The sequence below is a fragment of the Delphinapterus leucas genome, chromosome 8 (genome assembly GCF_059928025.1).
Source record: "Delphinapterus leucas isolate spDelLeu-1000000601 "Yukka" chromosome 8, BTC_Dleu_Yukka2, whole genome shotgun sequence".
Classification (NCBI taxonomy): Eukaryota; Metazoa; Chordata; class Mammalia; order Artiodactyla; family Monodontidae; genus Delphinapterus; species Delphinapterus leucas.
The window spans coordinates 35,197,605-35,210,612 of record NC_143136.1 but is presented as its reverse complement, the minus strand read 5'-3'; the positions used below and the strand labels follow the sequence as shown (position 1 = coordinate 35,210,612).

At 40.2% G+C, this 13,008-nt stretch overlaps 1 protein-coding gene across 2 annotated transcripts in view; it reads right to left on the bottom strand.

Moving 5' to 3' along the window:
- The window catches only part of KCTD18 (potassium channel tetramerization domain containing 18), a 34,216-nt gene extending 22,128 nt beyond the window's left edge, over positions 1–12,088 (bottom strand). Inside the window, exons 1-5 of one of the 2 annotated variants that reach the window (XM_022567363.2) lie at positions 11,923–12,088; positions 9,289–9,524; positions 7,512–7,723; positions 1,459–1,652; positions 272–366 (exon numbers count right to left, since the gene is read on the bottom strand). In XM_022567363.2, coding sequence (XP_022423071.1) covers positions 272–366; positions 1,459–1,652; positions 7,512–7,723; positions 9,289–9,448 — 661 coding nt within the window. In that variant the 5' untranslated portion in view covers positions 9,449–9,524; positions 11,923–12,088. The other variant, XM_089916537.1, reaches the window with a different exon arrangement.
- Positions 12,089–13,008: the final 920 nt, after the last annotated feature.

Genomic DNA, 13,008 nt, shown 5'->3' with positions numbered 1-13,008 from the left:
GCCCCAGAAACTCTTTTTAAATTGAACTAAATAAGCATAACTAACAAAAGTGTATTTTAGGTTACTGTATTATAGATTATTAATAATACCTAGCAATTCATGGGGTTTAAAAATTTGTAAGTAAACTGCCTCAGTGTTACTATAAGGTGACAACTACCTGGACCCACACCAAAAACATTTTCTCAAAAAAAGAAATGCTATATTTGAACTTGCTTTGTCTTATTAAGGAAAAGTCTACTTTCTGCCATGAAATGAAAGAATTGTACTGTACCTTTTCCTTCCCAGGCATCAAAGGCATCCATCATTTCCTTCAATTCTGCTACTGAATAATAGCTCCAAATATACTGAACATTATTTCCTGCCTCCCTAGAAATATTACAAAAGGTAATGAAAATATACTACCTAGGTATGAATGTGTATACATATATACAGCTAATAGACACTCAATAAGTGCTTGTTAACTAAGGAAAAAAAATATGTAGGTAATGAGTAGTTGTTCTTCTGTGATCCTTAAGCATATATATATGTATATATATATATTCTATATACGACATACTAGATGAGTATAATATACTATACTTATGTACTAACCTACATTTAATCTCTTTTTACTGCGGTAAAGTATTTGTTAATTCCACAATATAAACTGTGCAGACAAATCAACAAATCCTTAAAATAAGTTTTCTTAAAAAAATCACCTAACTCCAGTAAAGTTAGAAAAGGTTCAACTTTGACTAAAACTTTCTTAGCACTATGTCAGGCACTTATATATCATATACAAACATCCCTGCCTGTAAAGAATTCAGAAAATGATAACATATTAATTATCTAAACATTAAGCTCATGTGGTCGTGCATTAGCCACTGGCATGTGACCCAATCCAATCTCTCAGAGAATTAAAAAAAATTTTGCTAAGTGAATTGACTAGTATAAATGAGATTACAGGGAAAATATTAACAGAATAACCCTTAAGAATTTAACATGTTCAAGGCATAGAATTTTAAAGTTGGGAGGGACCAGATGAAAAGTCTTTCAGCATTTCTCAAACCAGGACACCAAGACACAGGCCAGTCCTGGGTCCCTCAGTGGGCCTGCTGGCTTCTAGGCCAGGCTTCTGTCCCTGGACTATAGTGGAGGGGAGATACCCAGGCATGTGGCTTTTCTTTTCTTTCTTTCTTTTCTCTTTTTATAATGCCTCTCAGGGGATTCTGATGACCACTCCCAGTTGAGAACCACTGTACTAGACCAAGTAGATGGCCTATTGCTTATACAGATGTGAAATGGTCTGAATTACAACCTCCTCATGAAACAGGCCTATCTCGACAGCTATGAGATTCACTCTGTCTGTTGAGAGGTACTGGCTTCTTTCCTAGTCAACCACATATTCCATTCAATAACACCTCTTAGAAGAGACCAAGACTTTATTTTGTTCCTTTTTGTATTTAAACGCAGACATACCTTTTAAAAACGCATTTACTGTGAATTCTTCCTCCCAGCTGCTTATCAATTGCATCTGTTCCATCAGTTTTTGTGGAATATACACCAATAATTCTACTCTCACAGCTTGCACCAGATGTGTTAAGATAGTGGAGAACCCAAACTGTTGGTTTATTGCAAACTAAACCATACGAATCACAGAAGTCTGTTAAAGCCTGGGGCAAAAAAATATATAAAATTTGAATTTAATTCTGGAGTAAAGTAAAAATGAATTTGCTCTATTACTTTCATGTAAAGCTGTAATTTCAGCTGGTCATAACGGAAATAAAAAGATTATATATCTCAGCCTACTGTTTATGCCTTTAAAAACCAAATCATTTGTTGAATTTGGGGTGTTGGGGGAGGTGAGGCAAATCACCACCCCAAAACCCAAAACCTTTTCAGCTAGAGAATCTTTTTCCACATGGAAATTATGTTTTACTTCCTCTTCCTTTAGACTCACTACCAACATCATTTTAAAATCTTCATATAATAAGCTAAAGTTAAAATTCTTTCTTTTCCCTTTCTTTTCCCCCCGATTTTCCATTTGGCTCAATCTTCCTTTTACCTCCTACTGACTTGCCCCATAGTTGATGCTTATTCTTAACTCCAAATCCAATCATGGATTAACCAGATTAACTTGTTCTTTTACACTGAAAGATACGAATATATGAACTCGATATATACTGTCTGAACTCATTTGGCATTTATCCACCTATTCACTCAATCACTTGAATACTAAGTACCTATGTGTGAATAATAAGCACTGTCTAAGGCCTTGGAGACATAATGGTGAGCAGGAGACAGGGTCCCTCCTTGAGTTTATAGCTGATGCAGAAGACAGACTTTAAATAAGCCATCAGCACACAGTGTAAGAAGTGCTACTAGGTAAGCCTATGAGGTGCTAAGGGGCACAGAGGAAGAGGGCTTCACCCAGTGGAGTGGTACAGGCCTTCCCTGGGAGAAACAGCATTATTGATGTGAGCTATCTGAGGACAGGCACTCTTTTCTGTTTTGTTTTGTATCCCAAGTCCCTAGAAAAGTACCTGATACAAAGGAGATGCTTAATATTTACTGACTCAGTGAAGGAAAAGAGGACCCTAACATGTGTTGCATTTTCACTTAATATTGCCATCTAACTCCTGTATTGGCTTTTATCTTCACTTGCACATCTATGAAAATCACCAACAACATTATAAACCATTCAAGGGCAAAAACTGCATGTCATATTTCTTTGTGTCCCACACAGTCCCTAGAACAGGGTCCTATATGTCAAAAACATTTGAAATAAATAGGAGTTGGCTGGCAGAATGAATGTTCGCATGCCGTGTCTGTTGTGCATACAAACCAAGAATGAAAGACTACAAAGGTGAATGTTAATCTGTCCCAACTTTCCAGTTAGGCTTTTTCAGCCCCACTCTGCAGATATGGCAAACAGCATTAAAAGACTGTCCGACAACTCAGTTTATAAATAATTCCAATAGCAGAACCCATACAACCATGCAAATTCCCGAAGGGGATCTGGAACCAAATCAACTTTCTCTTCATGCTGCACTCCTAATAACCATACTGTCAGCTTGCTCTCCTAAACACTGACATCCAACTCAAAGAATTCAAACCAATTCAAACCACTTTTCACTATGAACAATTATCTAGGAAAAATATTTTTCTTAGATGTTCAAAGTGCTAATTAATAGCAAATATAATACTTATCAATAAGACAAAAACAGATGAAGCTGTTCAAGTCATGTAAAGACATTTCAAATGTGATTTAAAACAGAAGCATCTTAAAAAAAGACTTACTGATCTCAAGGTGAAGTAATCAAACTAATGTTTTAGCTTAGTAACAAACTGCTACACTCACTAAATCAGGTAAGGGATTTTATACAATCTTTTATTTATCATGACCATCCTTTTAAAATATCATTTCAGTAAATGAATTAATCCCACTATACACTCACATACTACAGTACTGCTCTTAATTTAAGAAGAACTTCAAGAGCAGAAGAGTTCTATTAAAAAAAGCCATCAAAAAGTGTTAAACATTCAATGAGGAATAAAAACTCCATAAACTTTTGGGTGGCGTGGTAATACACTTTCCTAGAATACAATTTTGGCCTTAAAAAATGAGCAGTGGTAATTAAGAAACATGTCTTCAAAAACTGTAGAGAAGTAACAATATGTTACTAAATAACCAAGAGATCACTGAAGAAATCAAAGAGGAAATCAGAGAATACCTAGAGAAAAATGACAATGAAAACACGATGATCCAAAACCTATGGGATGCAGCAAAAGCAGTTCTAAGAGGGAAGTTTATAGCAGTACAATCCTACCTCAACAACAAGAAACAACAAACATCTCAAATAAACAATCTAACCTTGCACCTAAAGGAATGAGAGAAAGAAGAACAAACAAAACCCAAAGGTAGTAGAAGGAAAGAAATCATAAAGATCAGAGCAGAAATAAATGAAATAGAAACAAAGAAAACAATAGCAAAGATCAATAAAACTAAAAGCTGGTTCCTTGAGAAGATAAACAAAATTGATAAACCTTTAGCCAGACTCATCAAGAAAAAGAGGGAGAGGACTCAAATCAATAAAATTAGAAATGAAAAAGGAGAAGTTACAACAGATACTGCAGAAATACAAAGCATCCTAAGAGACTACTACAAGCAATTTTATGCCAGTAAAATGGATAACCTGGAAGAAATGGACAAATTCCTAGAAAGGTATAATCTTCCAAGACTGAACTCGAAAGAAATAGAAAATATGAACAGAGCAATCACAAGTAATAAAATTGAACCTGTGATTAAAAATCTTCCAACAGGGCTCCCCTGGTGGCACAGTGGTTAAGAATCCACCTGCCAATGCAGGGGACACAGGTTCGAGCCCTGGTCTGGGAAGATCCCACATGCCGCGGAGCAACTAAGCCCATGCACCACAACTACTGAGCCAGCTCTCTAGAGCCCGTGTGCCACATCTACTGAGTCCACATGCTGCAACTACTGAAGCCCGCGCACCTACAGCCCGTGCTCCGCAACAAGAGAAGCCACCGCAATGAGAAGCCTGTGCACTGCAACGAAGAGTAGCCCCTGCTCACCGCAACTAGAGAAAGCCCGCGTGCAGCAACAAAGACCCAATGCAGCCAAAAATAAAGTAAATAAATTTATAAAAAAGAAAACTAAATTTAAAAATAAATAAATAAATAATCTTCCAACAAACAAAAGTCCAGGACCAGATGGCTTCACAGGTGAATTCTATCAAACATTTAGAGAAGAGCTATCACTCATCCTTCTCAAACTCTTCCAAAAAATTGTGGAGGAAGGAACACTCCCAAACTCTTTCTATGAGGCTACCATCACCCTGATATCAAAACCAGACAAAGATACGACAAAAAAAGAAAACTACAGAGCAATATCACTGACGAATATAGATGCAAAAATCCTCAACAAAATACGAGCAAACAGAATCCAACAACACATTAAAAGGATCATACACCATGATCAAGTGGGATTGATCCCAGGGATGCAAGGATTCTTCAATATACGTAAATCAATCAATGTGATACACTATATTAACAAACTGAAGAATAAAAACCATACGATCATCTCAATAGATACAGAAAAAGCTTTTGACAAAATTCAACACCCATTTATGATAAAAAACTCTCCAGAAAGTGGGCATAGAGGGAACCTACCTCAACATAATAAAGGCCATATATGACAGACCCACAGCAAACATCATTCTCAATAGTGAAAAACTGAAAGCATCTCCTCTAAGATCCTCTAAGATCAGGAACAAGACAAGGATGTCCACACTCCCCACTATCATTCAACATAATTTTGGAAGTCCTAGCCACGGCAATCAGAGAAGAAAAAGAAATAAAAGGAATACAAATTGTCACTGTTTGCAGATGACATGATACTATACATAGAGAATCCTAAAGATGCTACCAGAAAACTACTAGAGCTAATCAATGAATTTGGTAAAGTTGCAGGATATGAAATTAATGCACAGAAATCTCTTGCATTCCTATACACTAATGATGAAAAATCTGAAAGAGAAATTAAGGAAACACTCCCATTTACCACTGAAACAAAAAGAATAAAATACCTAGGAATAAACCTACCTAGGGAGACAAAAGACCTGTATGCAGAAAACTATGGGACACTGATAAAAGAAATTAAAGATGATATAAACAGATGGAGAGATATACCATGTTCTTGGACTGGAAGAATCAATATTGTGGAAATGACTATACTATCCAAAGCAATCTACAGATTCAAGGCAATCCCTATCAAATTACCAACGGCATTTTTTACAGAACTAGAACAAAAAATCTTATAATTTGTATGGAGACACAAAAGAGCCCGGATAGCCAAAGCGGTCTTGAGGGAAAAAAACGGAGGTGGAGGAATCAGACTCCCTGACTTCAGACTATACTACAAAGCTACAGTCATCAAGACAATATGGTACTGTCACAAAAACAGAAATATAGATCAATGGAACAGGATAGAAAGCCCATAGATAAACCCACGCACCTATGGTCAACTCATCTATGACAAAGGAGGCAAGGACATACAATGGAGAAAAGACAGTGTCTTCAATAAGTGGTGCTGAGAAAACTGGACAGCTACATGTAAAAGAATGAAATTAGAACACTCCCTAACACCATACACAAAAATAAACTGAAAATGGATTAGAGACCTAAACATAAGACCGGACACTATAAAACTCTTAGAGGAAAACATAGGAAGAACACTCCTTGACATAAATCACAGCAAGATCTTTTTTGATCCACCTCCTAGAGTAATGGAAATAAAAACAAAAATAAACAAATGGGACCTAGTGAAACTTAAAAGCTTTTGCACAGCAAAGGAAACTACAAACAAGACGAAAAGACAACCCTCAGAATGGGAGAGAGTATTTGCAAACAAAGCAATGAACAAAGGATTAATCTCCAAAATATATAAACAGCTCATGCAGCTCAATATTAAAAAAACAAACAACCCAATCCAAAAATGGCAGAAGACCTAAATAGACATTTCTCCAGAGAAGACATACAGATGGCCAAGAAGCACATGAAAAGCTGCTCAACATCACTAATTATTAGAGAAATGCAAATCAAAAGTACAATGAGGTATCACCTCATTGTCAGAATGGGCATCATCAGAAAATCTACAGACAACAAATGCTGGAGAGGGTGTGGAGAAAAGGGAACCCTCTTGCACTGTTGGTGGGAATGTAAATTGATACAGGCACTATGGAGAACAGTATACAGGTTCCTTAAAGAACTAAAAATAAAATTACCATATGACCCAGCAATCCCATTACTGGGCATATACCCAGAGAGAATCATAATTCAAAAAGACACATGCACCCCAATGTTCATTGCAGCACTATTTACAATAGCCAGGACATGGAAGCAACCTAAATGCCCATCAACAGATGAATGGATAAAGAAGAAGTGGTACATATATACAATGGAATATTACTCAGCCATAAAAAGGAATGAAATTGAGTCATCTGTAGAGACGTGGATGGATCTAGGGACTGTCATACAGAGTGAAGTAAGTCAGAAAGAGAAAAACAAATATCATATATTAACGCATATATGTGGAACCTAGAAAAATGGTACAGATGAACTGGTCTGCAGGGCAGAAATAGAGACACAGATGTAGAAAACAAATGTATGGACACCAAGGGGGGTAAGTGGCGGGTGCTGGTGGTGGTGGTGGGATGAATTGGGAGATTGGGATTGACATATATACACTAATATGTATAAAATGAAAAATAAGAACCTGCTGTATAAAAAAATAAAATAAAATAAAATTCAAAAAATCAAAACAAAACAAATAAAGGTATATAATACAGTTAAAAAATATTGTAAGAAGTAAAACGGTCTCATTTTGGTTTATGTTACAACATGGGCTATACAAAATAACATACATTGCTTTGTGCATAATAAATGTATAATAAATGAATATTAGATAAACATTCATACATATATTGTAAAACTTAAGAAAATGCCAAGACCTTTTTAAGTTCTATATTTGACCTTAAAGAATATGTCTCCATTTCATTGGCCAAGTGGTCAGACAGGCTGTACGGATAAGGGATGCCAAAGTAATCAGCTTCTTCCTGCAGAGCAATGCGGGTTTGCCCCTCTGTGGGAATGTGAACTTCTCCGTGAAGATAATCCAAAAGGTATTTAAATAGATGTCCATCACGGTCAATAACACAAGCCCCTAGAAAATATTCAGTTCAAAAATGATTGAATAGATAAATATGACCACGGTGAAATTTCAACACGTCAAACTAGAATTAGACTGAAGACCTCTACAATTAGAAATGTTTCTTTCTCAAAAGAAAGTTAGTATCTAGTGTTCAAATAGGTTTAGTCAAATTTGGGGAGCCTCTGTATTCTCACCTACAAGGAAAACGTATTCTGAGTTCCATTAGAAATCAAGGACTATATTCCCACTATGGCCTCTGCAAAAGCCATGGAGACCTTAGACTGCTGGTAGAAACAGAAGCTTACCACTAATCTCAACCCAGCTGGGCCAGGAAAGGTGTATGGAGTTCCTCCCTAATGAGGGTATAATGAGGTCCAGCATTTGTATGTCAGTGACACTACAAGTCGACCTGCAGTGTTGCCAACAAATAAACCCTGGGTTCCTAGCTATGGGCATGCCATTTGTTCAGACTTATCAGGTTAGTTCCTTTGTATGAAACTTTAGAAAAGAAATGCTATACTGGTACTACTTTATGATAAAAGACTTTTTGTAGACAATTCAGCAGAATTAAGAAAACAAAAAAACACTTCTGTGTGAGGTTACTCAATGATTTCCTTCCTCCCTTGATTAGTTTAAGATGGGATTAAGAAGGTAAAAACTTAGGGGCAGAGGAAACAACTCAGTCCCTGCTTACCACCTTTACACCAACAAACTTTCTGTCCAGATGGACATCCAGTCCTGGGCACCAGACATCAGTGAGTTTTCCATTCTTCCAACTGCCATTCATCTGGCAAAGCAATCTCTCCAGACCCAGGGTTACTAACAGCCCCTCATGCTCTGAGCTCCTCAATCCCTTTTTTCTAACACAGACCAAGAGTGGGTTCTACGAGCCCCAGAATGCCTAAGATGTACAAAAAGCCTTACTTGCTCTGCTGAAGTTTCTTTACCACCAGTAGTAGGTTCAGTGAACCCCAGAGCACTCAAAGCAGAGAGTGGCCCCAGGACCCTAACCCTTGTATTTTACAGTTTCTTCTGAAACACCAATTTTCAGTCCTGGGTGACTGACGGTATCACTGAACTGATGTTTTCTTAGGCATACACATCTGCCCACACAAGGCTCTGCAGCTGGACTAGGTGTGAGTTTAACACTAATTCTACACTGACAGTACCTGCCCTGTCAGCTATGAGGGCAGCTCCTTTCTCCAGAGAAATACATTTTTTAACTTGAAGAACACAGAGAGAAGCTAATATATTTAATCAGGCTCAATACCTTTACCCATTGAGTTGTATGAATGGAACAACTTTCAAAATATGATTAATCCCCATAATTAGGTGATGGTTGGCCTTTACACACATTCACTTTTTTGTCAACTTTTAGCGACAGCATCACAGATTCTAGAAACTGGTATTTAATTTCTCCATGTACTTAATGAATCTCCATACAGTCCCAATGATCTCAGTAATTAACAGAGTAAGCTAATACATTCTGTTGTAATTAGAAAAATTAAAGGGAATTTAAAGTAGACTCCTATTTTAATGAATATTCATGATAATGCTTACAGACTTTAGATATTTACCTGATTCATCTGTTTTTAGAGGAAAACGACCACTGAACATGGATGCCAGCATTGAGTCCTTAAAGCGGCACAAGGACTGCCGCCTGGCTGTGTAAATACAGCCACCCACGTTCAGTCGAAGAATATCCAACACCTCTTCTTCTGCCTTGTGACCTTCCATTGGTCTCTCCAACGCCTGAAGTTTTGCCTCGAAACACTTTCAGAAACTGCAAAACAATGGTGCTCACAGTACCCCTCTGTAAAAACAAAGGACAATCACCATTGACATTTCCAACAATACATGAAATAGGTAATAAAAATAAATACATTCTAAAGTGGTTTAAAACAAATTCCTCAGCACCGGCAATACTGAATCGAAGGACTTAATGTAATAGAAGAAGTAATGTAATAAAAGAAGTTTGAGATATGCTGAGAAGCTGGAAAACTCTGGCTCAGAGGATTTGTAAATGATAATAAAGTATTACCAACCAAATCAGAGCTGTTGAAATGACTGTTTAAAGAATTAAACGAGATAATGCATTGTCTGTTACATATAAAGCAAAGGTGAGGCGTGCTTATGATCTTCAGTATTCACATATCTTTTTAAACTACAGTAAGTCTGAGGGAGCTGTGTAGACTTGCAGAGGGAAACAGCATGTAGCATGGAATCAGGCTATTAGGCTCTACCACTTACTAGCCTGGGACCTTGGGCAAATACTTACCCTCTTCTGCCTGTTTCCCCATCTCTAAATTGGAGGGAAGGATGATGCCTACCTCAAAGGACTATCAGAGGAGTAATTGACAGAAAATATAAAAAGCATATAGAACAGTCTCTGGCTCAGAGTAAGTACTCAATAAATGATAAATATTACCTATAATAATATAAAAATTTACAAGAGGGTATATACTGAAGGACTTTATATTGGCTCTGGAGATTTAAGGAAACATAAGAGCAGAAATTATTAACAACAGTAGTTGTAATTCTTAAGTTAGGTAACTAAGGAATATACAATTTATCAACTGAGGTCAGAATTCCATGTATACCAAAAGCCAAACTGGTCCAGAAGAACAACAGATGACATCTCTCAATCATCTGGCTTCTTCCCTTTGAAATAGCTGAACCTTTAGAGACATTTTAAGGATTTTATTTCTTAATCCATTCTGGAGATAGATGAACCACAGCTGACTGTGGCATTCCTACAGAACCTAAAACAATACCCTGAGGAAAAATGTCCTCCCAATGTATCTTCACATTTCATAGCAAGTGTAAAATGGCTACCAATAGGCTCAACTACATGCATGGCCATTCACTTTGCCATCAACTTTGAGCATCCTTTCATAGATGCTCCAATTTAGCCAATTTCCAATAAGAGGAGACCATTAGAGCCTGAGGAACACCATGTGTGTGAAACACAGTAGACAGAAACTATTATGGGCCAACAGTCCAGCCTTCAGAATCCACTTACCAACGTGACTTCCTACACTGCCTAAAAGTCCAAGGAGCAGCCCAACAACGAACCATGTGAAAGAACCACTTCTGAGGCCTGGAATGGAACTGGTTCACACTGTCCCTGTTACCAGCTCCCTGGAATCCTATCTATTCTTCAAAGCTGCAGGCAAACCTCACTGCTTACATGACCTTCCCAAGCACCCCCAGTTAGAATCCTTGCACAGTTGTCCCAGATATACTTTGTACCCCTGTCCACATATTATTCCACTTGACTAATCCCTAATTTGGGGGACTATAAACTGCATCACCCTTAACAATTCCCATTTACTGAACGCTATGTGCCAGCCACTGTAGGAGACACTTGACAGACATTACCTCATTCACACAAAAGCCCTACTGGGTAGGAGTTACTGTCCCTACTGACAGGTGAGGACACTGGAGAAAGAAATAGTAATGTGTGCAGGGTCTATGCTAGGGCTGTCCTGCCGTAAGTGGTGGAGTCAGCCCCAATCCAGGTCAGCAGGACCAACTCCAAGTTCTTCCAGCTGCACCCCACACCGACTCCTTCAGCACTGTTTCACTCCTAAGGCTCCTGACCTGGGCACTTCACTCACTACGCGTCTGTCCGTCTGAAGACTCCGGTGGATGGCAATAGGAACACAGCAGCACCCGAGGCGCAAGGATTCAAGAGATACCCCTAAGGCAGAGGACCATCACCATTTCAAGGCCAGTCACAGGGCCCCACCCTCAAATGCACCCACTTGCACTCCCTGCCGGGTCGACAGTGCCCAGCCCTCTGGGGGTAGCGTGCCCAGACTGCGGTTCCGTGACCACCTGCACCAAAACCATCAGGGACACTTCCTGAAAATGCAAACCCCCGGACCGCGACATAGACTCTGGTTCAAAAGTCTTAGGTGGGGTCGGGAGTCCCCCCGCGGACACTACTTTGAGAAACGCTCAAGGGACTCCCACGACACGGGACGAAAGGGGAGGGGCTGGGACACCACAAAGCCCCGCGGGGGTGTCCCCGCGGTCCTGGGATCCCGAATCGGCCCGAAGCCCGAGCCTGCAGCCCCGGGCGCCCGTGTTAACAGCGTGGCCCGGGCCCTTCCTCAGGGCGCCCTGCCGCCTCCCGGGCCCGCGGCCGACCCGGCGCCCCGCTCCTCCGCAGGGGATGGGCGGGATAGGCGGCCTCCCCGACTGACCTGCGGCCCGCCCGACCCTTGACAAGGGCGCCGGACGCCACGGGGCCCGACACGGAAGTGAGCGCCTCCCCGCCTGCTCGGCAACTCGTGTAGCAGCGCGGCTCCAGGGCCGCCTCAGTGCTTGTCAGCCTGGCGGCGACGGCCGGGAGACGAAGGCCCCACCCCGGACACGCCTAGGACACGCCCCTCCAGAGCCCCGCCCCCGGGCTGGTTCCCCCACCTCCGGCCGCCGCCGCCTGCTTTGGGGAGGCCGCGAGGTCTGGCAGTCTCGGTACCATGCCGGGAAAGGAAAGGACACGCAGAGAGACGCAGGCTGGATCCCCGAGGGACGGTCTTGTCCGTTCAGAGGCGGCTCTTACACATGAAGAAAACAGCACCGAAGTTGCGATCGTCTAGGGTCAGTTAATAAGCGGTAAGAGTTAGGATGAGTTAGGTCTTTTCAGTTCTAGATGAGGGAGGGCCCTTCCCTCCAAACTGGGTTGCTCAATGCCAAGAGTCATTCATATATTGCACTTGAATGTTTGTACATTTGGATAGTGTTTGTGGCTTACAAAGCTGTTTCACACAGAGCATTCTTGTTTTATTTAGTCTGTGTGACAGCCCTATATTTTTATTCCTGTTACAGTAAGGAAAATTGAGGCAGGAGCAAACATTTATTGAATACTTCTGTACCCCTGAGATTCTGCTAAATGCTTTGCGTGCACTGATTTCCTCTTAACAGTAACCCCAAGAGTTCTTTTGGTTTCCAGCTGCAGCCTACCTTGTGCAAGAGACTTTGCTAGGTATTTCAAAATGAATAAAACACAGTTCTATTCTCAAGGTACTCTCCCAGACTCAATAATAATTGGTTCCTAATTTTTCTCACTGTGTCTTAGAAGGGAATAAGCCAATGAGAGGTAAGCCCACCTACCCCCTCAGATATTGATAGTACCCAGGAGAGGAGGAAGGTTTGTTCAACCTACAATTATTGAGCACTAGCTATGGACCAGACACTGGGAGTGGAGGACTGAACAGGACAATCAATGTCCCTGACCTAATGTCCCATGGCATTTCCATTCTAGTGCAGCAGTCAGAAGACTTTATCTG